The following is a 27157-nucleotide window of genomic DNA, read 5'->3' on the forward strand; positions in this document are numbered from 1 at the left end:
GTTTTTATTTAATTGGATAGCTAGTTCTGCTACCGGAATTGACGTTTCAAAAACATTAGGGTTTACTTGAAAAGTAGTTCCGGGACCTGACATGGCTCTGTGGTAGAATACTTGATTGCCACGCGGAATGCTGGGTTTCGATTCCTGCTGGGACCCTGACATTTACTTGTTGCATTCGTGAGGTCAGCGCCATTGATGTCGGCTTTTTCGAAACGCTCGCGCGTTAAAATTACTCGTGTCTGGTCACACCGTTCCTGGGTGTAGATTAACTGTCAGAGAGAAGAGAGCGAATTATTTTAATGGGGAGCTGGAGAGGTTTGCCTGGTTTTTCACCTGACAGGCTACTCCAGCTGCCGGGTGATGACAATGGTATATACAATGATAAACACACAACACATACAGACACATAAACATGAAGTCACTCACACGCACTGCTCTATTTACAACGTTTCGTTCAAGTCTGTGGCCCGTAAAAATGTCAGTAGCGCATTTGTAGAGTCTAACACACTGGAGGTGTTCTGCCATGGGCCTAGAATATTTTTCAACTGTCAATCACCTGTAGAACATACCCGCATACCTGTGACACATGCCCGCCTACAGGTAAGTGCCACTCGTCTGGCGGAAAGGGTTTGACGACGTACGCCATGGTATTCGGACATTATTCATGCCATGACCAGCGTGTCATAATTATAAAAATAATTCGGGGGTTTAACGTCCTAAAGCCGCCATATGTGAGATGCCGTATTGGGGGACTCTGGAAATGTTGACCATTTGGGGTTCTTTAATGTGCGCCTACATTTAATCATGGGCCTCAATCATTTTCGCCTCCATCGAAAACGTGGCCGCCGTGGCCAGGATTCAGTCCCGCGACCTTTTGGTGAGCAGTCGAGTGGCTTAGCCACTAGACCACTTTGGCTGGTTGCGAGTCGTATTCGTCAAACCATCTTATTCTGCCATACTAATTTCGTTTTACACCAATTCAACCTTTTCCAGCATGGTGGTCACCGCAGGTTTCCACCTTTATTTATTTATTTTTTCCTTTTTGAACACATGAGCCCCGCGTGCCTGGTTTTAAATGGTGCCTATTCTAAAGCTTTCGTCAATCCGACAGAGATGACGCTACTTCGTTTACTTTCTTCCGGCTGCCGTCGTCCGCAAGGCGCGCTAGACCCGAGATATTTTTATAGATATACAAGGATGTGCTGTTCCTGCTATGCAGATACTGCAGGAGAGCATACTGAATGAGTAGCAAACGCTAAGGACTATAAAAATGAAGAGCCGTACTTTCACCGAAAGTGACCAGTAGCCCATTACTGCAGGGTGGTCACCTTGGGTGAACACGTCATTATATTTGAACTGAAATTGCCAAATCGTCGCTTATTGCAAGAAAATTGTTTTCTGCAAAAGATTTAATGATTTTTTTTTTTGATAAAAATCTGTTTGCCGCCCCAAATGTAGTTCTGTGCATGAAAGAGGTAAGGGAGCAGTTTTCTTTGTTAGACGCAATATTTATTAGAACTAAAAGACTGGTATAAAGAGAAAAAAAAAGAGAAATAAAGAAGACCTCCCATCTACGCACTTCCTTGAGGCTTGGCACTACTATAGTGTGAAAATGCCTTAATTTTTGGGCGTTCTGTACGTAAAGTTGTGGTTGATGTATTGAGTTTTGCGAAACTATGAACCCCGTACAAAGTCTGTATCTTTTCGGGCTCAGAGAGTCGTACTGCAGGTCTTGCCGAGGTATTGGTTAGCTCTGAGGCCAGACAAAAGTTATAGCGCAACAGCAAAACGACGACACAGAGACCAAAAAGACACGAAAGACACGAGCGCTAACTTCCAACTGAGTTTATTGCGCAGAGCGCGAAAATATATAGAGGAGACAACTAACTTAAGCTGCCACACTTCTCAGGCCAGAACTTCATGAACAACCCGTGTAAAAAATGAAATCACGCACTTACATCTACAAGTTCCGGGTGGTTCCGTCTCTTTCTTGCATTACTGCGCCAATGGAAGTGGAAGTAGACCGATATTTTGCATAATTTGATAGGAAAATTTGCAACAATTTTCTAATCCTTCGATTCACATTTCTGTGCGCACGTTAGCTTCACCTTACTGCTTTTCGACAGTGCAAAAGAAGACAACTTCCACAAAATAAGATCATAATAATGAAGACAGACGAGCTGGCTCGAAAAGTACTCGAAAAATATGAACACGTACAGAACTGCTATGCTCAAAAATAGGCTCTTTTTGACGCAAAATATTTCGGTTGGTGCTTTTTCCGTCCATTATTTATTTACTTATTTATTTTGTGTAATTTAGCGCCTCAAAAACATGCACATTATGTATTTCACGAAGGCTATTTGGAGGGACCTAGCGAGATGATACGCACTACAGTCTCTATTTATCACTATCGTATGAATACGCCTTAAGTTCTTTCCATCTGATCGATGGCAAATACTTTTGAGTACGAATGGCATCCGAAAGCATTTGTGTTGAGAATTAACCGTTCCCCGGCGGGTTTTTCCTCCTCGTCTGGTGCCGAACGCTGCAGCACACTGCCTCGATATTCTTCGCCAGGATAAAAGCCAAACCGCGCACGGCGTGCCCGCATCGTAAGTTCGTCCGCCATGGGGGCGCAATTAGGGCGCGCGCACTCTTTTGATGAGACGAGCATAGTTATTCATGTTCCTTTGTCGGCATAAGCAAGGAGCGGGCTCTGTTGCGCACTCCGCCCACGGACGCGTGCTCACTATTTTTGGCGGGTCCTCGATCTGCCGAGTTTCGCTGCGCCCACGAAACGGCCCTTCCTCCCTACCCACGGCATTTGATTCTTCCGTGGTTTCCGTGGTTTTTTGTCATATTCATTTATCTTGATTGGGGTTATAATTTTTTCGGATATTTTCCGGATACCCTAATTGTAAATAGTTTTGTCAGGTTCACTTGATCCCAACTTTTTTTTTCCATAATTTTCTTTTCTCTCTACTGAAATCTTTCGGTCCCCTTCCCCATTCCTATAGAGAGTAGCATGCAAGTGGTAAATAAACGCTGGCATAAATTTCTCTTTTTTATAATAAAGGGTCTCTCTCTCTCTCTCCCTCTCGGCGCTTTTCAGCTTCTGTTCTGATAGCTCTGTATTCTCTGAGCCTGTGAAGCGTGCGTGCGAGCCGTCAACAAAACTGTAGCTCGCGCGATATGTGTTTCGTCGGCCCTTCTTTTTTTTTCTTTGTGCTATCAGGGTCAAATGAAACTCGGATCGGCTGTAAGCCTTATCAATGGTATGGTATAGCATGTTGGTAAAAGTTCGTGACGAAAAAATCTCGACTTGCACGAAGACATACAAAGAACACAGGACAGAACGCTTACTGGTAAAGTAAAATTTTCGAGCTGCATTCGTGTGATGCACATTGCCAAGCGCGTTTGTAAACGTTTTGGTGCATTTGTGTCTCACTCACGAAAACTTAGCAACGCTCGGCGCAAACCGTGCCGCAATGCTTGAGAAGCTCCGCGATTATTTCGAATCATTCTGTTGAGATTACGCGCAGCTCTCGAAAAGTAGAGTTTGGTTGATAGCTTACGCGAGCACCAGCGATACGTGTGGAAGGCTCGGGGGACTGCTGTACAAAAAGACGGCGCACTCAGATTATGATAATATTACTCGACGGCAGACGACTATTCACGCCGCTATCAGTTCACAGTATGAATTTTCAGCTCGTTGTACTTTCATTTCTCATGTGCTACTGGTATATAGGTAACGTTCAATCAAAAAAGTAATATTTGATCGTGGCGTGTCATAGCATGCTCGGTTGCTTCTTTATCCCATATCATAAAATCTCCTAGTGAGACTCAGGGTGCTTTAAAGACTTAAAAATAGTGCATCGAAAAGATATTGCTTTTTGCGCTTCTATTACATTTAAATGAGGAAGAAATGACTGGATTACTCATGTTTGCTGCACTGTTAATTGCTAGCAAAACTGCGAAAGAACAGACGTTACAGTACGGGTTAGCGATGGGTTAAACACTTCATAACAAAGAATAATTCTTTTCGAATATGTGGGTAATCGTGTTTTTCGGCATATGTTAGCGTGTTGCGAAGTAATGAAGCACGCTACCTGTTTGTCGGAATTCTGCGCGTTCAGATGACGGCATGAGCATTTACATTGAAAGTTCTGTTAGTATCACGTCCAAGGAACACTCCCTAATGCGTCTTGCATTCGCCGCAGCGTGACACGTATAGGTTAGCGCAGCTAGAAAGTTCGCAGGAGGCAAGCCTTTCTCTTGCAGTAAGCGAGAGAAAGTCTCCCGCGTAATGTGCGTTGCAAGCGTTAAGAAAACTGTCGAATATGAATATTAAATTCCATAACAAGAGTACAGGCCGTGTGAGTTTTCGCAGTGTCCTTTTTTTTTCAAACTTCAAGGTGTGCGGGAGTAGGGCCTGGAAGCTTCTCGGTCTATTCACCTGTTTGTCTCCTCTCACCGCGTCGGTGATATCACGTCCCACCAAACGAGCCCCGCCGAAACGCGGCCCGTGGCTCTTCATCGCGTGGACGGCACGCCAGAGCGTCTCAGCTATTGATTAATTCCTCCCCTCTCCGATCCTCGTCGTTCGTATGTATACAAAACCAGCAGCAAGAGGCACGCGTGCGCGCCAGAGAACAAAAGGACCGCGTCAGCGCTCTCTCCGGACGCCCTCCACTCCGACTGAGCCGAGCCGTGTGGCTCGGTGCGACGTGCCGCCAAAGTCTCGCCAGCCTGTGCGTGCGTGTGGCTGACGGCGGCGGAAAATCGCCCCGAACAAACTCCCAGCCCCGCGCAAGTGGCTGTTGGCGTAGCAGGTCACGTTAAAATCATTGGCGAACGTCAGCCGCATACGCCCGTTTCCATCCACCGCGCTTCTCCTGTTTGCCCGAAAGCGCCAGCTTCGCCACACGTTGACTGGCGCTTAGTGCTTCGTGGGCTTGAGACTTGTGGCCCGTTCATGCTGATCGACTGCCCCGACGCTCTGCAGCAAAGTGTATACTTGAGCGTGACAGTGCTTCTTGTGAGCTTTCTAATGGGCTGCTGAGATCCCGCCTTTTGTGTGTGTGTGTGTGTGTGTGTGTGTGTGTGTGAGTGAGTGTGTGTGTGTGTGCATGTGTGCGTGCGTGTGTGCGTGTGTGTGTGCATGTGTGTGTATGTGCATGTGTGCGTGTGTGTGTGTGTGCGTGTATGTGTGTGTGTGCATGTGTGTGTATGTGCATGTGTGTGTGTGTGTGTGTCTGTGTGTGTGTGCGTGTGTGTGCATGTGTGCGTGTGTGTGTGTGTGTGCGTGTATGTGTGTGTGCATGTGTGTGTATGTGCATGTGTATGTGCATGTGTGTGTGTGTGTGTGTGCGTGCGCGTGCGTGCGTGCGTGCGCGTGCGTGTGTGTGTGTGTGTGTGCGTGTGTGTGTGTGTGCGTCTGTGTGTGTGTGTGTGTGTGTTTGTGTGTGTTGGTCCGCTGTGCCACATTTCTGAAGTTACACAGCTTTTTTTGTGACACAAAGGCAAGCGTGAAAGATCACTGCCGGAACGACTTTAACTTATGACACTGTTTGCCGCGCTTAACCCTGACGCAGTCAGTCTCGCCTGATATCTTGTTGCGTATGGTTAAGGTCCGACAGCAACTAGTTTGGCGTGTTCCCTGAAGTGCGCTTGCGGTAACTTCTCTAACAAGCGATATAAAATATTCCAAAGAGGCTCTTTATAACGTATATGCAGAAGTCGACGTTACTATTGCAGCGTCGAAGTCAATCGGAGTAACGCTCGCACTTTAAGAAGGTAGTGAGCAAAAGGACAAATAAACGATGGAAATGAACTGCTTCCAGCGCGATGCCTTTGAACTTACACTCCTTGATTTTCAACGGGACGTTCCGGTAGGGTTGCATAAACAGTCGCTCGTTTCTTGTGTAAACAGTGCACCTAACGCATGACCAGGATTTTTAGTCAATTCCTCTGTTTTGCGAAACAGAATCTTTCTGTAAACAATGTCGTTTGTCCGCTGTATAATCCCTAAGAATATGTCTCGAGAGTACTGTAGTGTGAAGTCATTCAACACATCCTTTATCTGCTGAGAAAGAATTGTTTTTTTCCATCGAGTCTGAAGCTTAGAAGTATGTTGTCGTTTTTTTTTCCCTTTGACACGAAACTGCACGTGTGTCTATATGGGTCAGTTAGTTTTCGTGTGACATGTTTTGTCTGAGTTTTAATAACAAAGCTTAGCCGGCAGTAAGAACTGATGGGCGGCAAGCACCAATTCATATGTCTATGAAGGCGTGAACAGTATTTGTAAAAAAACTGTTTTGAGCAGTCAGGATGCATGTATTGGTAACCACCATAGCCACAAGTTTGAGCTTCACCCAAGCATCTACACGGAGTGATCCAGAGGTACGCACGACTGCATAATACTAGAGAACGGAAAAGGTGACGGCGGCCGCGGAAAAAAAACCCCGGAGTGATGGGAGCACTATCACTGTTAATAACGTCCTGCTTATGTTGCCTTAACGTGCTCAATATTGCAAGAAAATCGTACATTTACAGGCTGGTTACTTGGACAAAGCCAGCATTTAATCAGCGTGCGCGAATGACGACGTGCCCGGGGATCAATGGGACGTGCTATAACACTCGGTTTCAGCACGAATTTGTGTCTCCGGAGTTGGAACATACGCGTCGCGTCTTGGACGTTCAACTCCGACCTCTCTTCGCTGGGAAGCAACCTATCACCATCATCACCACCATTATCATCATTATCATCATAATTAATCTCATCTGCCCACCTAACCTTCTGTCTCCCCCTATAACCCGTTTGCCTTCTCTGGGAATCCATTTAGTTACCATTAATGACCAGTGAAGCAACCTATAGAAGCAATTATATTAGACTTCAATATTGTCCATCTTCGCTGTTTCAAACGTCTTTCGAGACTTCGCAATTTTTCGTGTTTTCTAGACTGTGCGTTAACCAGTATGGTAAGATTTATGGGTGAAGTGGGCTGTTGGATGTAGGTGAAAATATAGAGTCAAATATAATGTGAAATATATAGTGAAGTGGTTGGGTGAAACGATTCCTCTTGTACCTATGTAAATAAAATGAGCGTCACTTTTTGAAAACGCGTTATCCTCACTGAAAAAACTCGAGCTATGTAAACGACGGCGGCGGTCAGCTACTGAAACGAGACCGATGTATGTTTGTTGGGCTGTGCTATAATGGCAATAGTGCGTACATTTACCCCCGTGAGAGATGAAGCGCGCGTTCTTTGAAGCTTAGGGTACAAAGCGATATCTTACGCCCCACATATCGCTGCCGTTTTTATCGTCGTGGTTATACGTAAACTCATTCCCAACTGGTTACTTTATAAGTTCAGTGTCTCTATCAATTATGCAACATTAGGCTTTAAGTATGCGAATGGTGATTGATTGATATGTGGGGTTTAACGTCCCAAAGCCAACATATGATTACGAGAGACGCCCTAGTGGAGGGCTCCGCAAATTTCGACCACCTGGGATTCCTTAACGTGCACCCGAATCTGAGCACACGGGCCTACAACATTTCCGCCTCCATCAGAAATGCAGCCGCCGCAGCCGGGATTCGAACCCGCGACCTGTGCGTCAGCAGCCGAGCACCTTAGCCACTAGACCACCACGGCGGGGCGTGAAGGGTGAATTACTATAGTTTGTGGGTGTTGGGCTTGATGCATGCCGTCAGTATACGTAAAGCAAGGACGACGGAAGCTTTACGTCAAAACAAAGACGGACATTTATTCAACTAAACACGGTATGAGGCAAGCTCGGCGCAGGGGCGAGACAGCTACGCAGCGACCATCATTCCGGGCAGCAGCAATCGGTCAGAGCGAATGATGGTCCTTCGGGGCAGACCAAGGCGTCTCTCTCCGGGCAACACGCAGGCCGGCTCTTTTGAAGAGCGCAAGTAGGCCACGCGCACCGCTATACTGCGCAACACGTGGCATGTGAGTGGTTCTTAATAAAGAGAAAGGAAGAGAAAAGTGAGCCCCGTTATTGCCTGCTTCAGTGAGCGACACCGCCACAGAGCTCACAGGGGATGGGGGTGAGGAGGGATAAAAAGGGTAGAAGTAAAGGTATAGAAAAGATGAAGAAGAAGCAACAACAAACTGAGGGAATAGGAGAGACAGGAAAGATGAAAGCACGGTCACTGGAGTCCGAGGACGGGGTACACTTGCGAGAGATGTTGTCGGCGTCTGTAGATGGCATAGAGCAGGTCCAGTAAGTCAGAGCTTCACTGTCGTCGAAGGTCGTCGGCAGCAGGAGGTGACGTAGGGCGAGCCCATGCAGTCGGCCAGAGCTACGGTGACGCCGAAGGTCACAAGCGCGCGGGCGCACAACCGGTTGGCACGAAATCCAGCGAGCGAGTCTGCAACACGTGGCGCTATCTCTTCATAGCCGGTGTGCGTGGTTCTCACAAGTTCCCGTAGAGAAAAGCCTGGGGGACCCCTTGATTCGTGCTGTCTTCTTTTCAAAGAGCCGGGCGCCAACTTTGCTCCAGCGTTTCGTGACCCGGCCGTGGAGTGAGACTATAGCAAAGCGACGTGTCGCGTGCTGACTGACGGCGTCCATCGCTCGGTGGTGGTGGCAGAGACGTCGCGGTGTCCTCCACCGAAATAGCTGCTCTCGTTCACATCCGGAGACGCAGAGCGCGCGGTCCTATTAATGGCAGCGGGATGCGCTCAAGCGATTGCAGGCACCCACCGCACACTTAGTGAATGACAGCGATTACATCAACTCCCGGCGGCGGTGGGGTTGCGCCGAAGGAATAGTCGGGGTTCCGCCACTCGATTCACTCTTCGTCAGTGGCTGTCCGCGCCAGGCGCAGGCTCCGTTCGGCATCGGCGATCAGCGGCCGTTAATTGGAGCCCCTCGCCAAGAGGTTCCGCGTGAATCTCGTGCTTTCTCGTTGATATTGAGCGTTATTGTCTTCTTTTAGGGGCGAAGCTCCTTAGGGCATGGGCTGTGCGTCCCCTGTATGTAGCCACCTCTCGTTTAATTCTTGCAGTGTTCACTAGATGGCGGTACCGTCCCCTGTATGTAGCCACCTCGCGTTTAGTTCTCGCAGTGTTCACTAGATAGCGGCACTTGTAGCTGATTATGAAAAGATGCAAGATGTTATAAACTAGACGACGGTATACTTGTAGTTGATGAAAAGATGCGAGATGTTATAAAATAGAAATGATGTCGCACATGGCGCGTGTCATTGGTGGAAGGCAATCGTTCGATTTAGTGCGGTGACGTACGCTAGGGGGAGCGTTGTAATAAAATCGAGTGGGCAAAATGTACGGAGGATTCAGGATTTACCAGGTTTACCTCCGGAGCTTCGCCCACTCATCATCATTCACTTCGTGGATATGGCGGCACTTTTTTTGTTTAGTTTGACCCAATTCGCCTGCCGACGTGACAGCGGCCTGCACTACCAGCCCGAGTCGAACGAAGCCTCGCTCGAACACCAGCATCCAGTCGTAGACTGCGCTACTTGCGCGCTTCGAGGACGACGTGCCGGAACGAAGACGACAGCGTGCGTTCGCAGAGTTCGGCAGGCACTCCCCCCAATTAGCCAGAAGCAGTGCGCGCCGAGCCAACACTAATGAGTGCGCATTATTGCCGCTAGACTTTTGAGGCTGCTCTCTCTCTCCCCTTCGTCGACGGTTGCTTTGCTTCTAATTGGAGCGAGCGCCTGACCGCCGAAACGTGATGGGTCGACGTTCCGGTATAGTCCCAGTACCGCCGCGCAAAGTGACGCTATACTCGCAGCGATTTCCTCCGCCTCTCGTAATGTTATCATCCTTCGCGCACAAGGCTGATCCGCAGTGACCGTCCAGTTGCGGGGTGTAAAGTTGTACTTGCCCCGTGTTATCTTATATTTTTGCGTGCTTTACTTACGTTCGCTTTAGTCGCGTGAGCAGAGAAAATAGCTGATCGCCGATGTATACTGTTGTTTACTCTTGCATGCAGTGCGCGCCCACATGTCCAATCGCAGATATTCTGAGGAGCAGGCGTCGCCAAGTGCTATGGCGTCTGATTGTTGACGCTCCATTATATTAACACTGGCACGTGGCTTTCATCGCGAGGAAAATGGCCGCGTGCGAATCGTATCTTTGTAAAACTGATAGCTGGGCGAGTTGGCATGAATTCATACTTTAACTTTTTCTAGCGAGCACACAACTTTTTTTTTTCTCTTTCGCGTTCCTGTGCTATGTGCATGCTCCAAAGGTTAAGATATGGAGCGTATCATTTTTTGAACATATTCCTTTTCGACATAAAACACAGTCTCGAATCTGTGAGAAGGGGTTGCTGATCAGAGATGACCTCTTGTATTTTCGGACGTTCGACGCAAGTACAACTCTTTCCATTCGCGTGAGCTTAGCTTCACGGCTACCTCGTTAGGTGACCTAGCAATGGTTGCCCCGCCGTGGTGGTCTAGTGGCTAAGGTACTCGGCTGCTGACCCGCAGGTTGCGGGTTCGAATCCCGGCTGCGGCGGCTGCATTTCCGATGGAGGCGGAAATGTTGTAGGCCCGTGTGCTCAGATATGGGTGCTCGGTAAAGAACCCCAGGTGGTCAAAATTTCCGGAGCCCTCCACTACGGCGTCTCTCATAACCATATGGTGGTTTTGGGACGTTAAACCCCACATATCAATCAAATCAACCTTTGCAATGGTTGATTGAGGTTGCCTCCTTCATCTGAGGAGGTCCCGTACATTTTAACTGAATTAACATAGCCCCTAGTTCACACAGCTCACTTCAATATTTATATGCTTTCATGTACATTTAAAAACGCTTCGTGCTGTATACTTCTCGTTGCCGTACAATTATGATAGGAGAGGGGAGGGAGGGGGAGGCAGTGGTTAGGTAAACGCAGGGAAACAGCTTGTTTATGAAAAGCCAAGGACACTTGCTTACACTCTCTTGCGAGTAGACAGCAGTTACTTCAAAGCTTGCCTTGATAGTGGAACTAGAACGTTCTGCTGAGATTATGGGTAAGTAAGAGGAATGAATATGCCTCAACAAATAAAGAAATGAAATGAAAGTTTAAAAATATGCACCACGGCTGTCTTGCGTGTGATCAAACACAACGTCCTTAAACTGACTCCTGTTTTAGAATGGTCGATTCTCAATCATAGATGTAAAACTTTTTTTTTACATTCCACGCCCTGTATATACAGTCTCCAAATTTGGACATTTAATAGTTACGCTACGCTGGTTACGAGCAATGTCCTTCCAAAAGTTATTTATGCTCTGTCGTGGACATAATTTTTGCGAATAAATTTATTGCATTTCTAAAGTTAGTCATGTTTAGAAAAAAAACTTCTAATGTCCTTTTTTTTGCTGTCGTGATTGATGTACTGTATAAAATCGGAGTAGATTCAGCGGTATTTGTAGGTAAATTTTTTTTACAGCTAAAACTGTTACCATATTACAACAAGGGCCGATTCCGGTGCTGTAGTTCGCACCTTCCACCTCCGCGGTGTCTGCAACCAATATCGGGCAAAATAATGAAACACTGTATAAATAAAAAAATGCTGAAGCAGGAACCGGAATCGAACCAGGCCTCTCTGCGTGGCAGCCCAGTGCTCTACCACTAAGTTATGTCGGGGATTGAAACTTGTTGCAAACTGACCCAATAAAGCATTCATGTTGGTTAAGGAATCGTGTTAACATGTGTAAGAAAGCGTTTTAGAACATTAACGAATCAACCAGGCGTCACACAATGCGTAACGAGTGGGTCATTATAGCTCCAACCCATTACAAAAGCCACGGACATGATTCTCCATCGTCGTCAGCAACAACATCAACAAAATGCACATAAACCCGTGCAGTTGTGTAGCGGATACCACGCTTTTCCGAAGAGTGACGAACAATGGTATGGTATGCGCTTCCCTTCTAGACAAAAAATTACGAAGATTTACGGCGTAGTGGGTACTACGCAAGTGTGCTTGTAGTCGTCGACAAAAGGCCCTCGAAAGGCCGCTCTTTCAGCTTTCATTGTGACTGTGCTGCGCATTCATAAGGCCTGACAGTTGTTGTTTTTTTCTCGTGTGCAGCGTTTCTTTTCCCAGCACTATAATAATGAAAACTGACGCTCATTTAGCGGACTTCGCAATAAAGGGCATAATCGCGTTGTCTCGGAATATGTGCGCGTGAAGAATGATTTGTAGCTAACAGCCATTTTCACGCTTTTTCTCACGCAATACAAGTTTATACAACTACTATTGTGTGTATGCATGTTTGAAGCTCGTAAACATCTTTCGTCGAAACATTTCTTCCGTGATTTCGCGAGGAATTCGAGCTGGACTGGGGCTAGCGAGTGGCCGCCGCGCTGAGGGAGGCGACGAGAGAAACGGCCACCAAGGAGCACGTGTCTTTACGCCGCCGGCTCTGCCGCCACCCAGCGAACCCGACGTTAAAGGCGGCGGTTCGAGAGAGCCTGATTATAGACTCAGCTGGCGTTGACGCGTCTTGAAAAATGAGGCTGCGATAGCGCGCGGGGCTCCTCGTTGTCGGCTGCCCCCCGGCAAGGCGTTTTCGCCGCAGGCTCCGGAGCGTTAGGACAAGCCCCTCCTGCAAGGGCGGCGCCGGCGCGCGCATGCGGATGGAGAGAGTGGGGGAGCCGAGGTGCGGCGCACCTCCTCGAAGCCACCGCGCTGGGCCTGTCTTGCGCCCGGACACGGTGATTAGCCCGCCGCCGCTGCTTGCTTCCCCTCTCTGCTCTCAGCGTGTCTTGAGGCGCGCCAGCTTAAAGGCCAGCGGGGCGCATGTTTGGCTGCCGCACAGTTCCACAACTTTCAAGCGCTCAAAATGAACCAAGACAAAATTATTCGTGATTTGGCTTTGAGGGCGCTTTTACGTGCGGTGTCCTACGATAGGCTTCTCTAGAGTCAATTTTGGGCTTTTTTTTTTTTCAGAAGGGCTTTGATTGCGCAGTCTTCGTTTGCCTTAGCGACTGATAATGGTTGCGAATGAAGGTTCTGGGCTCGTAAACCTCTGAGGGCAACGGCTCGGGAAAAAATTCCATGGCAGCTCCAATTATTTTCTTTATCGCCTTTATTTATTTCTAGTCTTGCCTGTTTTATTGCGATATCAGTTATATGGACACTCTCGGCTGGATTTCGCCGCCGGCGTCGGCGTTGATGTCATGCACCGTATATATACGTATCTATATATATGAGAACGCAAGAAAGAAAGCAATTTCAGAAAAAAAAAGACTCCGGCGCGCAGAATCGAACGTGGGACCTCCGCGTCGTGAATGCGAGGCGTTCACCGTGCACTGAGCCACCGGAAGGTACCTTCTTCAACGATCAAACGGCAAGCTATCCATATCTACCACTTACCGCTGCTGGCGGGCCTCCCGGGGGGGTGGGAGGAACTATCGTGTTTTCAGCATTAAGATGGCGCAGTGAGCGCGGGGCGGCTCTCATCTCTCACGCGTACTTTGGCCCGCGTAGAGATTAACGGGGTGTACGCACGATCGCGTGCCCTTATCTTGCAGTGGGGAGAATCGCATGTCTTGGCTAGCCTCTGAGTTTTGTCGGAACGATTCTGTTGTAGTTACCAGGCGCACAAAGGTCACTGCAATCGTTGCACAGCCTCGGTTTGCAAAAACGGTGTGCTTTTCGAACACAGCGAAGTAACAACTCAGACGCTTATTCGCGTTAATCTGTACCTATGAGTACGTTTCGTGCGTCCTTTGTGCGTGAGAAACGCGGGGCACGTTTCGATCAGCGTGCCATTCGGCGCGTTAGCTTACAGTTTTTTACTATCGCATTCATTACTTCGCCTTTGCGGCACAGCTCTGACTTCTTTTTCTTCTTTATTGCCCGCGTGTGCTCAATAATCAATCACCATGCTGAATAAACTTTCATCAATCAAATAAATTGAAAAGTGAAACTTCACTGTATCTGCATTGCGTTATTAGCAGCACGTGGTTAAGTCTCTGCGAACGTTCAGCATCTGAATGTTTTCCTGTGTGTTACGTTCGTGAGGAAGCGCTCAGCATCCCCGCGAGCTTGTTCCATGTAGCTGCGTCGTAATATTTTCGACGCCGTTTCCAGGCTAAATATAAAGTTGAATTTATCCAAGCCCGCGCCTTCTATATATAACCAAGACTTCTGGAAAAAACAAAACGCTGTTTATCACCGTCCTTCCAATTTAGTGAAGACCCGATCCATTTCTTTGCCTAACGTCGTTTCGGACTTCCATTTTCCGCTCGGTTCCCGCTCACTCATCACGCAGCGTAGGAGCGGCATCTCGTTGCACGAGCGAGTTGCGCGGTGGCTGCGTATATGGCACGACTGTAACCCCATTCTGCCCTGAGGGGTCGACGTTCATTCCATTTGCCGACACGCCGGCTAAGCAGAATGCATGTACCGGCGGCGTATTCCATTAGCGCCTTCGGCCTTGCCATCTTGGTTTTTCTTTTCTGGGCGTCACCTTAATTCCTTCGCAGGCCAGGCCTGATTGAAACTGCACGCGTGGGCTCTCCGAAGAGAAGCTGCCGGAGCTCACTTCGGCTGCCGGACGCAATGTCGTCGCCGGGCTAACCAGCAACGACAGCCGCAGACAGAAGGCTGCGATGGCTGCCACCAAGTTGCGTCTCCGATGGCCCGCGGCGAAGCTTCCATTGGCCGCCGCATTATCCAATCAAAGCTCGTCGCAAACTCTGCGCGTTCCTCGCTCGCCCGACCCCGCCGTCATGTCAACATTCATAACGGCGCTCGCTGTGCACGCGAGCTTGCTAGCCCGCTCGGCTGGTCCGCTTATCAGCTCGCGTCTACGAAGATGGCGGAGGGAAGCTTATGCTGGACAGCCCCGGGGCTCTCATCCCCGTGCCTGACGTCTCACTCTCTGTGTGCCTCGGGCCAAACGCAGTCCGACCGATTAAAGGGCTTAAACTCGTGTTTGCGCCCCGAGAGAGCTGCCCCTTCAAGCTGGCACTCGTGCATTGGGTTGTCCTAATTGCATGGCCGCTGGGCTGCTGTCTCTGGTATTGTGTACGGTGTCGGCTGTGCGAAGAACAAAAGGAACAAAATGAAGAAGTTTCTAGAGCGCGGCGCTGCATTAAAGCGGCCTTCTTCTTTCACGCTAGCTGCGCCAAAGGCCCAGCGAGTTTGCTCCGGTGTCTGCGACGCCCGAGAGTTTAATTGCAAAGCCGAATCCGGGAGAGCGCCTTCGGCCGGGGCGAGATACCAGCGGACGTTGCGCAAAGAACCAGTCGTCTTTCCCCTCTCGTTCTGCGCTTTGGGTATTAGCGCTGCGCAGTGGACCGTGAACTGCGCGCCCTCTGTGGACCGCGCCGCGCTTGTCGGCCCAGGGATTTGGAAGAAATATATATATATAGCGTGGCCGAAGATTCCTTCCTCGGCAGCGAGAGCTCAGCCAAGAAGCAGTGTCGCGGAGCAGAATCGCAGGCCCTTGGCGCTTCGTTTTCCAAACTCGCGAAAGAAAGTTGGTTGGTGTCGCTTGGCTGCTGGCGAATCGACGCAGTCGTAGGGGGCAGCCCACTTTCTCCGTATGGCCGGCGTTCCTCGGCTACCTGCATTTAGCCGAGTGTCGGAGGACGTGGGAGACTGTGCCCTGTTTTCTCGCGGTGACTGAGATTGCGAAACCAAATCTGGCTCGAGTACTTTCTTGCCGAAGTATTAACGCGATGGTGTTAAAGAGCTCGTTTCGCAGAAAATCCGGCATCGGCGTCAGTGTCAGCGTCGTCGGTTGCGAGCGAAAAATCATCATCTTTGCGTGACCGACAAATCGAGGAAGATGTAAATAAAATAAATAAAAAAATCACAGCGTAACCACGAAGTGAATAATGATGAGTGGGGTGAGGTGGTCCGTCAGTGCGTATGCGCTTCCGTCCGGTTCTTGCTTCGGTCCGTCCGCCTCTGCATCCATCCGTCCGTCCGTGCGTCCGGTTGTGCGTTCGTCCATTCATCCGCGCGTCCGTCCGTTCGTCTATGCATCCACCCGTCCGTCTGCTTGTCTCTCTGTCTATTCATTTAGTGAACACTCTAAGTACCGCCATCTCGCATCTTTTCATCACGATCGTAGTCGCACAATCGTCCCTCTCCTTCTCCTGTGGCACATACCCGCTCTCTCGGGTATGTGTAACTGGCGGTTACGCACAGCGACAACGGGGGACGCGCAAGTCACGCCATAAGGAGCTTCGCCCCTAAAAATTCTGGGTCTGAGTAAGGATCGAACACGGGTCGTTTGCGTGGAAATCGGGTATTCTACCACATATCCATGCTTATTTTTATTTATCTCTGGTTAAACGTCACACACGGCATGACGAGCTAAACATATTACAATACAGAACAATCATGACAGATAAATTACTATGGCCATCAAGCCCTGCTATAATATCACGTCCTAAAATTTCTTCATGGTCAGTGGGGCTTCTCTACCCTTTATATACATGAAGGAACGCATTCATTTGTCCTTACTACCTCGAGAAAAGTTTGTATGCTTTCTTTAAAAGACTTCCTTGCGGGACCCCTGTCAGTGTTGCAGTGAAATTCAGCCCTCCGAGAGAGCCATATAGTGTGCAAGACAGTCATCATGGTCAAATCAAAAAGGTCATCCATCATCATTCTCTATTGCTAAGTACCTGATTCTATGAGGGACTTCTTTCCTTAATTTTTCTTTGTAAAACATACCAAATGTATACCCCTTCTCAACAGTGTAGGAAAACGTGGTCAATTGTTTGCGGTTTCTTGCGGATTGGACAGTCAGATTCCCATGGCATATAGAAACCACGCTCCTCTAGGAAGTGTCTGTGTGTTTGTGTTTTACTATAAACAGCGACGCCTTTGTTTGTGAATACAGCAGAAACAAGGTACTCTGCTTGGAAATGCAGTGAAAGTAACTTGCGCGCGTTACAAACACACACGTCCTGTATACATGCTACACTATACAACATGAAATATTGTCGTAATAATGTGTGGTACAAACGTACATGGCCATCTGGCGTCAGACCATGGGATTATCACAATGACTTCACAGTGTAAAGCCAGTCATCCACTACAAAAGGCACACACGTTACTGCACCCTTAAGGTCACATAGTAGGTGCATAGCAAGGTCGGAAAGATTTCATACAATAGGAAGGAAGGAAGCAACAAAAGGGGCAGAAAGACATCCAATTGGCTACCCTACACTGGGGGATTAAGGAAGGGGCAAGAAAGATGAGAAAGAGGTAAGAGAGGGAAAGGGAAAATGCATATTATAGTGCTAAAGAACCGGAGCCGGCGCTGGAACCACAACTGACTTCATAACTCGGCATGACGTCTGTACAACAGGCATACACTAAGTGCTTGAAGTACACACTAGGAACAGAATATTGCTTCAGACATATGCGGCACATACCCGCATAAAAAAGGCCGTGGTATGCGGCTATGGGATTTGCAGTTCATATGTACTCAAGGAAATTGTGAACGGACAATAAATAACTTATGTGTGACATAAGAAAAACGTACTTCGGCAGCGTTGACCCAACGAATGCAAAGAATTGAAGTCAGGATCCCAACAGGAACCGAACCCAAGTGATCAGCGTGGCAGGCAAGTATTGTGGTTGCAGTGCTGGCTATCTGATTTTATATCAGAGCCATAAACATTACATATGCGCTCCTGTTGTACAGGCGTCATGTCGAGTTATAACGTCAGTTGTGGTTCCAGCGCCGGCTCCGGTTTTGTAGCAGTATATTATGCATTACAGTGGTAGTCTTATGATTCAGCAAGCTGTATTCAAGCCTTGCTCTTGTCTGGAGGAATGCACCTTTAAAACGCACGTATCATGTCACATAATCCGGCTGTAACTTCGTTTCTGTGCTCTAAAGTGACGTCAAGTCAGACCACAAGTTACCTTTTAAACGCCTGTTCAGTCAACGTTCCTGGCAAGCCCGCAGTGTGCGCACACCTGCCACGCTTACAAAAACAGTCGTATAAAAGACTATAAACGCACCACACTCGTTGACTGCTTCGCACGAAAGCGATTTCTACAAGGCGTGAAATTCGCCGACCCTTTCTTTTGCCCCATGCAGAACTGTACCCTTCTACTGCCCGTATCGCTAAAATATTCTTGCATTAGGACATTTTGGAGGATCCTGTGTCACTCAGTCGTGATGTCAGTAATATTTATCTTGAAATTTTTTGCGCAAGCACACAGGCACACAGAAAGAAAGACAAACCAGGCCGAATCGCAGTTTTGCGTCAGTAATATTATCAGCGAAGGCTTGTAGCGAGACAGCACTTACGAACACGTAGCTCTGTGAATGTGGGCTGACGTTACTAGACAATTTGTGGGCGTTCTTCTTGGTGTTTTAGCAGAGTGTGACATTGGGCGAGTTTGTGTTTGAATTCTTGGTGTTAAAACACACTGGCTGTTATCATCTTAATATGTGGCATTATATTGCTTGACACAGGGTTGGCTGTTTTTTACGCGTTTTCGGTGCATGTATTCGACGTTAGCGATTTCAGACAATACATCCTCAGCGCGCAAACGTAATGAGAGTCGACCTTTTATGATGATGTGATGATGCCGTTCCATCGCGCACCGTTCTTTGCGGTCGAAGCAGTCAGCCGCGATAGTGCCAATGTCGACGCCAACTGCACCGTCTCCTCAATTAACATTCAGCGCGAACGAGTCAACATGAAAATAAAGGATTAAAAGAAAACTACCGTAGCGCTCCGAGTTCTGTTTTTTATGCTGTTAAAAACTCAGTGCTTATGAGAAAGTGCTCGATAGCAGGTGGCCCCACCGATGCAGAGCTGTAAAGATGAGCTCGCGGGAAATTACAACGAACACTCGCCGTTCGGTGTATTGAGTGCCGAGCAGCAGGACGGGGCGAGAAGAAAAAAAATCGATCGCTGTTTGCGCTGAACTGAAACCTCCCACTGACAGGCGGTTTTCGTTTCTTGCTCTTACCGCTTGCATACTGAATAAGCTCGGCCGTCACGTCCATAACGTGCATTAAATTATCGTGCTCGCCTCTCGGCGAGTGTGCCCGCAGCGGAACGTTGCGTAGCCGTCCGAACAGAAGCGTGCATTATCGCAGACGCTGTACGGCTCTCGCATTCACCTCGGAAAAGAGGTCGAATTTTCAAACTATCGACGCGCCAGCCCGGCTGTTTATTTGCGAGTTGTCTGATCCCGTGTCCGGGCACCGTGATTGGCTACTGCCAGGCGCTCCAGCAACGACGAAATTCGCATTTGCGTTGACAGATCTACGCGCGAATTCGGCTTCTGGTTTCTTATTTGCCGAGCGAAGCTGAAGCCCTCGCCGCACTGCGCGGCTTTAGCGCACAACACGGGACGAAGAAACGAGAAGGTGTAGAGACTTGTTGAAAGGGGGTGCGACGTAAGAAAGTGGCTGGAAGAAATGAATAAAAGTATAAACTGTCGCGGAGAGCAAACGTGCGTTTCCCGCTATCTCGGGGACGCAACACTCCGGAAACGGAAGCGACGCTCTATTTCCGGCGGCTGAGAGCCCGACGACGTGGCGGGCGAGTTATTCGCCATATTAGGGCAGTGGGGAAAAAAACAAAGAAAATAAAAGAAAAGAGTTCGAAGGTAAACGCGAGAGACAGAGGGACATGGACCGACGAAAGGAAGGCTGAGCAGTTAAGAAAAGCCCGAGAATTTTATTCCTTGCCATGAGAAAAAAAAATGGTGCAGTTGACTCCTGCAGTTGTCGCCGTCCTCCAAATAAAAGGTCTCGTTTCTTCGCTGATGACAGAAGCGAGTGCTTATTTTTCTTCGCCGTGTGCTTGCGAAGTTGTCGCTGGTGCCAAGAGTGTGCCGCAAAGGATTCCACGCTGCCCCTTCTAAATTTACCCAGGCAAATCATTATTGGCACGGACATTCGGAGGTACACCAAAGACTGGTGACATATACTCGCATTTTCATTGCCCTCGAACATGCTCGTGCCGCCTACTCCGCATTGCGGTTAAATACAACTCAGACTACATGTACGAACTAATGGTTTGACATGTTTATACTGTAAGTTTTTTAAAGCGCGTATTCAGAGGGATACATGCTGCCCGTCGATTTTGATGCAGTATTTAATATGAGAGTATTAATAAGAGAGTACGCATGTTTCATTTTCGCACTATCACTTTTAAATAATGTACAACAGCGCTGAGCTATGTGGCCCTGGTGGGGCAAAACAAGACTCGCACACATAACAGAGAATAAGTAACTGATTATGATTCAAAGTACCTCTTTCAAAACGTAATTGAATATAGCAGTCAGTTAAAGCGCCGTAAAAGTAACTGAGCAATTAAACAAGTGTGGTAGATTATTTTTGCGTTACTGTTCCTAAATATTTTATTGCCTTAACAGAATATTGCAAGTTCGCTAGAACTACAACAAACTACCATGGCTTGCATGGTAGAGAGAAAGCTGAGAAGCCTACCGTGATTTCTGTGATACACTGGCATGCGTTAACTTTCAACAGAGAGTGTATCTCATAGTTGCAGACACTGGTTTTTCAAATGTTTCTGACAAAGATGTCATCTGCTAGATTGAAGATGCTATAAGAATGCATGGCCGTAGAGAGGGGTGGTAGTATAACACCTTGCACACCTGATTATAGTCGCCCAGCGCTTCGGTGACAGTGGCCATGCCCTTTGTGAAGCGTCACGCTTCGCTGTTTCTGGCTCTCGCGTAAGGCGTCGCAGATAAAGGCCAAGTAAAATGAGAAAAATTACATCTGAAGCTACTTCCGTCCTGCAAGACGGGGCAGTCACTATAGAGCGATTGCATATACTTTCGTGACGAGAGCTGGCGTGGAATAACTTCTTTCCAAATTAATTTTGGAAAGAAGTTATTGATTACTGGTAATCAATTACAAGAAAGCGTAATTGAAACACCCAGAACATTACTGCTTCAAAAAATAAATGAATATTATATTTACAAGAAAGTAATTTATGACAAGTATTCGATTATTTATAACGCGTTATGTAGAACTATGAACAAAGCACACCACGCACTCGTTATTCCAACTAGTTTATGGACTCCGCTTCAACCAGCGGGGCACGAAATTATGACCATGAAAACAGCAAAAGCCAATAAATTTATGAACGATGTAAATCCAATAGTTTTATTATTTTGTTAGAAAAAAGAGATGTTTATTTCTCTAAGAAATGTATTTATTGTATGGGTTCCTGTCTGTCAAGGAAGTATCAGCAATGGTTTAAAATCTGCATTACGCAATTTAACTCGGACTTTTCGCTAAGGTTTCTAAATATTTCTTCCACTTGCACGAAGATGCATGCCGTGCTGCCATCACATCGGGAGAAAACATGACTGACGAGAGTAGAAGGTTAGAAAATATAGAGGCCTGTTACAGCACGTTGTTCGTTCTGTGAAACAAACAGTGATTGTTTTTAGAATCAGTAGTGAAAACCGACCTTTCCTACATAGTATGGCGTAAAATTTCGGGCCCGTGGCGAGTAAAAGAAATTTTCTAAACATCGTGGCGCGTGAATCGTATAATTTTTGAAGAAACAAACACACCGCATAGATTTGAAAATTAAATCTTCGCAAAGAACAAAAGTAATGTTGGTGTGGTTATTGTTAACAGGTTTTCTTATATACCTGTTTCTTGTACTTTCACCTAGCTGTGTGCGAAGTTTCTTTGCGCGCACGTAACTGTTGCGGAGTGAGGCAATTAAGGGACCGTTTGCATCTGCCTAATTAGTATATGCTGTGAGAAAGTCTTGACGGAGTTTTCTTTCATGTGTGAACATTTACTTTGTGTGAACTGTTATGCCATAGGAACTGTAGTTCTGCCTGAAATATCTTCATCGCAGTACCGAGAGTGAGTGTGCGAATGTTTGTTCATGTGTTCATTTGCCTAGTTCTGTGCTTGTTGGCAACAATGAAACGACATCTACCGTGTTAGAGAAGAACAGCAGCCAGAGCCACACACAGGCACATCTATATGTCCTTAAATGCGCTAGCTTTTTTTTTTTTAAGAAGTGGTGTGACACGTATCAACGAGATTTAAGAATTCTGGCCAAGAGCTCTGATGTAAAAATACAAAGTAATGTAAGTGGAGTGTAAGCGATACCACGCTTATTTATAATGAAGTGGTCGTTGTTATTTCGCGACTTATTTTGTCTATTGCTTCTTTTTCTTTCATTCTGCAGATGAACCGTCCAATTCAAGTGAAGCCGGCCGATAGTGAAAACAGAGGAGGTGAGTGACCAGTGATTTTCGTAATTCAATGTCGTTGTTTACTCGATCAATGGATCGTAAAAGGAAAAAACCACGCAGTCGGCGCCAATCCTTCATTGCGCGACTGTAAATTTGTCTAAGCGACGAGCCACCGCCGGCGCGCGTGTAATTAGTGATCCCTGCATCAAGCGCATTCACGGAACATTAACATCGGAAAACAGACATAGTGGATGTTTTAAACATGAAACCGCGCACTGCGTAATATTCGAAGAACTCCAACTTCTCTTTCGTAGAAATAGAACCATGGACCTTATGTAAGGATTTTGTAGTTGTGTGTTATCGAGCACAGCTTCATGCGAGTTATGCTCCTATGCAGTAGATAGAAAGAAACTTCGGGGAATGGCAGGTTGTGTCCTTAGCGGGTATGTTTCCCCTTAAAAAAACTATTGATTGATTGATATGTGGGGTTTAACGTCCCAAAACCACTTCATGATTATGAGAGACGCCGTAGTGGAGGGCTCCGGAAATTTAGACCACCTGGGGTTCTTTAACGTGCACCCAAATCTGAGCACACGGGCCTACAACATTTCCGCCTCCATCGGAAATGCAGCCGCCGCAGCTGGGATTCGAACCCGCGCCATGCGGGTCAGCAGCCGAGTGCCTTCGCCACTAGACCACCGCGGCGGGGCCTTAAAAAAAAAAACTATACTAGCTGCGGAACGTGTGAATAGATCCTGGTAGAAATGTAAAAACTGAAATATAGCGACAAATTCTAGCGTCTTTCTCGTGCTGTGAGTAGGATTTATATTTTGATTGGGGTTTAAAATTAACAAAAATTCGGTATTGGGCTCCGCCCAGCGGCAGAGCTTTAAAGCTCTGGAATCTAAAGTCGGTCGCTTTGCTGCGCGTAGTCACGTAGTTTGATGCTGTCACGCGTGCCATAATTAGTCCTCGAAACTAAGAGTAAGTATTTTATCATCCAGCCTCACTCAATTCGCTGCTGCTTACGAGGTAATAGGAGTTGCATGGCGAGAAGCGTTGCTGTCTTCGCGGTGGCATGGGGACCAACCATGCCGAGAGGCGGCGCTCGCACTCGGACTGCACGCATGCGCTGAAATCACCGCGCTCGAACGCGGAACAGTTCTTGTGCTCATTGCGCCATGTGTTGCCGACTTCATATTCGCCGCAGACAGATAAATTCTAAACGTTTCGCAGTGCTTTCCACGTTACGGCGTTAGACACTCTGACCGCCGAGCTTGCCGTTGCGGTCAAGAAAATAGGTACCATATATTTGTTGTCGCTCTTTCGTGAGAGTGGTGGAGAGGAAGACAAGACACATATTTATTTAGTTTCGTAGAGGCACTCTCAGTCCAGAATATCTTATTAGCACGGACGCGGATGCATCGAATCTCAGTGGCCATCTTTTCCTCCAGAATTCGGCAGAGACATTGTGCGAGAGAGAAAAAAAATACTTTGCAGAAGAGTCTTCAGTGGAGATATGAGGGCTGCGTGATTTCCCAATCAGGTAAGATAGGAACGGCATCATTCTTACGTCCCTTGTGTACACGTGACTGGCATGCCTACTACTTTCTTCGTCAGATGGTGCTCGCATCGTCAAAAGATAAGCTACGCAGTTCCCCCCGTTTCAAACGCTTAACAACGTTTCCTGGCTGTGGAAAAAAAAAAGGGAGGAGTGAGAGAGAGGCTGTGAAAGTGCGGTGCCGAAACGCATGGCAAGCTTATGTCGATCGAGCGACGCCCTTCCACTCGGCAGCCAATGCCACGAATCCTGACATGAATAGGCATAAACGAACCTCGCCCCACGGCGACGGAGGGCCCGAAGGGCTGCCAAGTGCGAAGAGTCACGATGTTCCCGTCTTGCCGATATCGAATAAATGACGCAAAAGCAACGCAAAAGGGGAAAGATACGGGCGGGCGCATACACACGGAGAAGCGGAGGAGGGTCGTGCCGTGCGTGCATGGCGGTGTGTCTCGCCGTGCATATTCAATATCGGCTCTCCTCGGCAGGATGGCGCGGCTCGAATAAAGAGCGGGATTCGAAGGGGGGGCCAGCAGCGGGTGGGCTTCGCAAACGGCGGCGAAATTCGGTTTTCCACGCAGTGCTCTCGATGGAGTGTCGCCGCGGCCGTCTTGGTATGCCGCCCGAGCGACCGGCGCCGGACCCATATCGAACCGGTATGGCGCAGGCACCGCCACTCGCCTGCATTTTTTTTTTTTTGCTCTCGGCCGTGCTTGCAGTCGGAGAAGACAAAACGGTGCACGCACGACCGGCAGGCGCGGCTCCCCTTCTGGGCTGCAGGGCTGCTTTGTATGAAGACGGCGGCACGGGCGCCGTATATCAGGCCGCTGCAGCGCAGCCGCCCTTTTGTGAGGACAGAACGCGCCTGCTTGTGCACGGCCTGTCCGTGAGACTGTGTGCTCTCTCATTTGCATCGGAGGTCCGTGCTTTGTGTGTCGCGCCACTTGCCGGACTCGTCTGTTGCGGCGATATTGCGAATCTGCGACAGTTGTTTTCGTAAGGGGATGCCAGAAACGGGATTAGACGCGGCCTGAATGTAATCGACTGCCATGACGCACTACGTGTGTAAACGCTCCGCTTCGAGAAAACGCTTATTCCTTGGTGTTTCTAAAGGCTGATACTCCGCTATGGTGGCAGCAAAACATTCGCGCAGCATATATCTGCGAGTGCCCTCGTTTGGACCTCCATAAAGGACATCCTTCCGAGCCACCTTAGGCCAGCTGGAGGCCAACCACACACCCACAGAAATCAGTGTACTTGGATACTGACCGACAGACGGTGGCACAACTATGCATTAAGTTGTGTTCTTATGTTTTAGACGGACATTGCCATAGTCATACTGACTCAGTCTCCGAAACGCTCCCGAAAGCTTTTCAATTTGCATGTGCTATATACAAGCACACATACAGACACTCGTGTGAGTTTACATAGAAACATTCGCGTGAGTTTACACAAGCGATGGTTCATCACCCCCTCCCCCTTTCCCTGGGTGAAAACTTTCGATGATGTCCTTGCAGAGCAGGACAACTGTGAAAGACTGTGTGCCCTCACACGTGTTTCAGACGCTGACGTATAGCATAGAAAACGCAAGAAGAAGCAAGTCGGACCACCTTCAGCGTGCGCTTTCGACGTACACATGCAGTAATGCGTCAACGACAGCGCGACATACACTATTCAAACGTTGATGCTCTCAGTACAATGTCATATCTCCTGTCGTTTTCATCTTCACCGGGCTGTCCTCAAGCGTCCAAATCGACACATCGTTACTTTGGCAGTCTTTGTACATCGTTGCATATGCAATTTCAGCGTGCAGTATATTTAGACCGCTTCTATGATATAGTCCTCGTTGCGGCAACAAGGATCTGTCGAGCTGATTGGTCGGGCCTCAGGGATGGCTTTCGGAGCAGGGCCGTTTGTCAAGCTGCTGCTCATCGTGTAGAGATAGACGCCCGCTGGGATAAGCCCCTGGGCTCCGCAGCCGGTCTTAGTCAGCCGGAGATTAAAAGTTGCACGGGATGTAATCCCGCCCCCCGGGGATGAGCGTCCTATCAAGGTTCGTTCCCCGGCCGGGCCCCAGTTGCTGCTCTCGTGCGCGTGCTTTGTATTCATTACTGGACCGTCTAATCAAGCGCCCGTGGTCGCAATGGTTGAACACTCTGCTTGGTTGGTTTACGACGGCGTTGGCGGTCACTCCTCGAAACAGGATACAGCTGCACGAATGGCTCGCATCCGGACTTGCTGGAGCACTTATTTGACCGAAGGCCAGCTTTCATTTTTCGTGCACACGAATGTCGTGCCCACCTCGTTGAGATCGGAGCCCCAAACTTTCACGGTACACCTTTAGAAGCAAACGAAAAGTAGCAGATGTGGGTAAGAGGACATCGCAAGTGAGGCGTAACTTCGGTGAACGAAATTAAAAGCATCGAGGATATCGTAAAATCGGGTCACTTTAATTGGGGCCCGGGCGGTCTTTTGCTATGGACGTTTCGCGTAGCTTGAAGTGACGCTGGCAAAAGAACGTTGAACAGAGCCACCTGTAGCTTGGTGAGTGCGCGCTCACACCAAGGAGAAATCTGCATCCACTCGTTCTTCGGGCACCTTGAGGATGATGTCAAGTTCGGAACACTTTATAGGCCCCGGATGTCGTATGCTGTCGTGGGCTGGCTTAGTGCAAGCAAACCCCACATATAAAAACCGAAAAAGAAAAGAGAAAGCAAGACGGAAACAGAAAGAAAGAAAAAGAAATGGAAATAAGTAGGAAGAACGGTAGAAATGAAGAGATAAAAAGGTGGAAAATATGAAAAAGCGAGAAGAGCCATACAACATATTGGTGCTGTACACTAACTGCCTCTACAAAAGTTTTTTTTTTTTCGAAACTATGAAATTCTTCCAGTTTAATCTTTGTACAACTGCAGGCTGATATTGTTGTATAATTAGGAATCACACCAATACCACAACTAGTCTTGTTCAGCTAAACGTAAACCTAAGTGTTCGATTCGCCAGGCACAAAAACAGTTTGGACTATACCCACCCCCAAGAACTGTTTATAATAAGCAATCGCTGTACATTTCTTTGACTTTATGTACAACTAAAAGAACACTCCAGAACCTTCAAGACCAGCACGTACGCGAATTTGCCTTCGCACTGCCACACGTGTTGGTGCAGGCCCTTGTTCAATGAAACGACAGTGCTCTTCAAACATAGCGGGCAGATCACAAGAGAACTAGTGGAAGCATTCTATATCAAAAAAAAATAAGGGGATTCCTGCGTTAGTCAGACACCAATATCTTAACATAAAAAAGAAGAAATCCTAATCAGTAGCACGTTTGTTTGAATAGAATATGTCGTGCCTGCGCATTTACCCGTAGCGTAAAATGATTATTGACGTCAACACGGACTTTCGCTGG

The 27157-nt window shown here is 47.9% G+C and overlaps 2 protein-coding genes across 7 annotated transcripts in view; one reads left to right on the forward strand and one right to left on the reverse strand.

Annotated features, from left to right (window-relative positions):
• The window catches only part of bru3 (CUGBP Elav-like family member bruno 3), a 505232-nt gene that overhangs the window by 321648 nt on the left and 156427 nt on the right, over window positions 1–27157 (forward strand). For all 6 annotated transcript variants that reach the window (XM_075892463.1, XM_075892460.1, XM_075892464.1 and 3 more), the window contains exon 2: window positions 22183–22231. In XM_075892463.1, the coding sequence (XP_075748578.1) occupies window positions 22183–22231 (49 nt within the window). The remainder of the gene's footprint in view (window positions 1–22182; window positions 22232–27157) is intronic.
• Window positions 1–27157, reverse strand: part of LOC119171830 (uncharacterized) — a 225435-nt gene that overhangs the window by 196054 nt on the left and 2224 nt on the right. The window lies entirely within an intron of this gene.

The sequence above is a fragment of the Rhipicephalus microplus genome, chromosome 4 (assembly GCF_043290135.1).
Source record: "Rhipicephalus microplus isolate Deutch F79 chromosome 4, USDA_Rmic, whole genome shotgun sequence".
In the NCBI taxonomy this organism is placed as follows: Eukaryota; Metazoa; Arthropoda; class Arachnida; order Ixodida; family Ixodidae; genus Rhipicephalus; species Rhipicephalus microplus.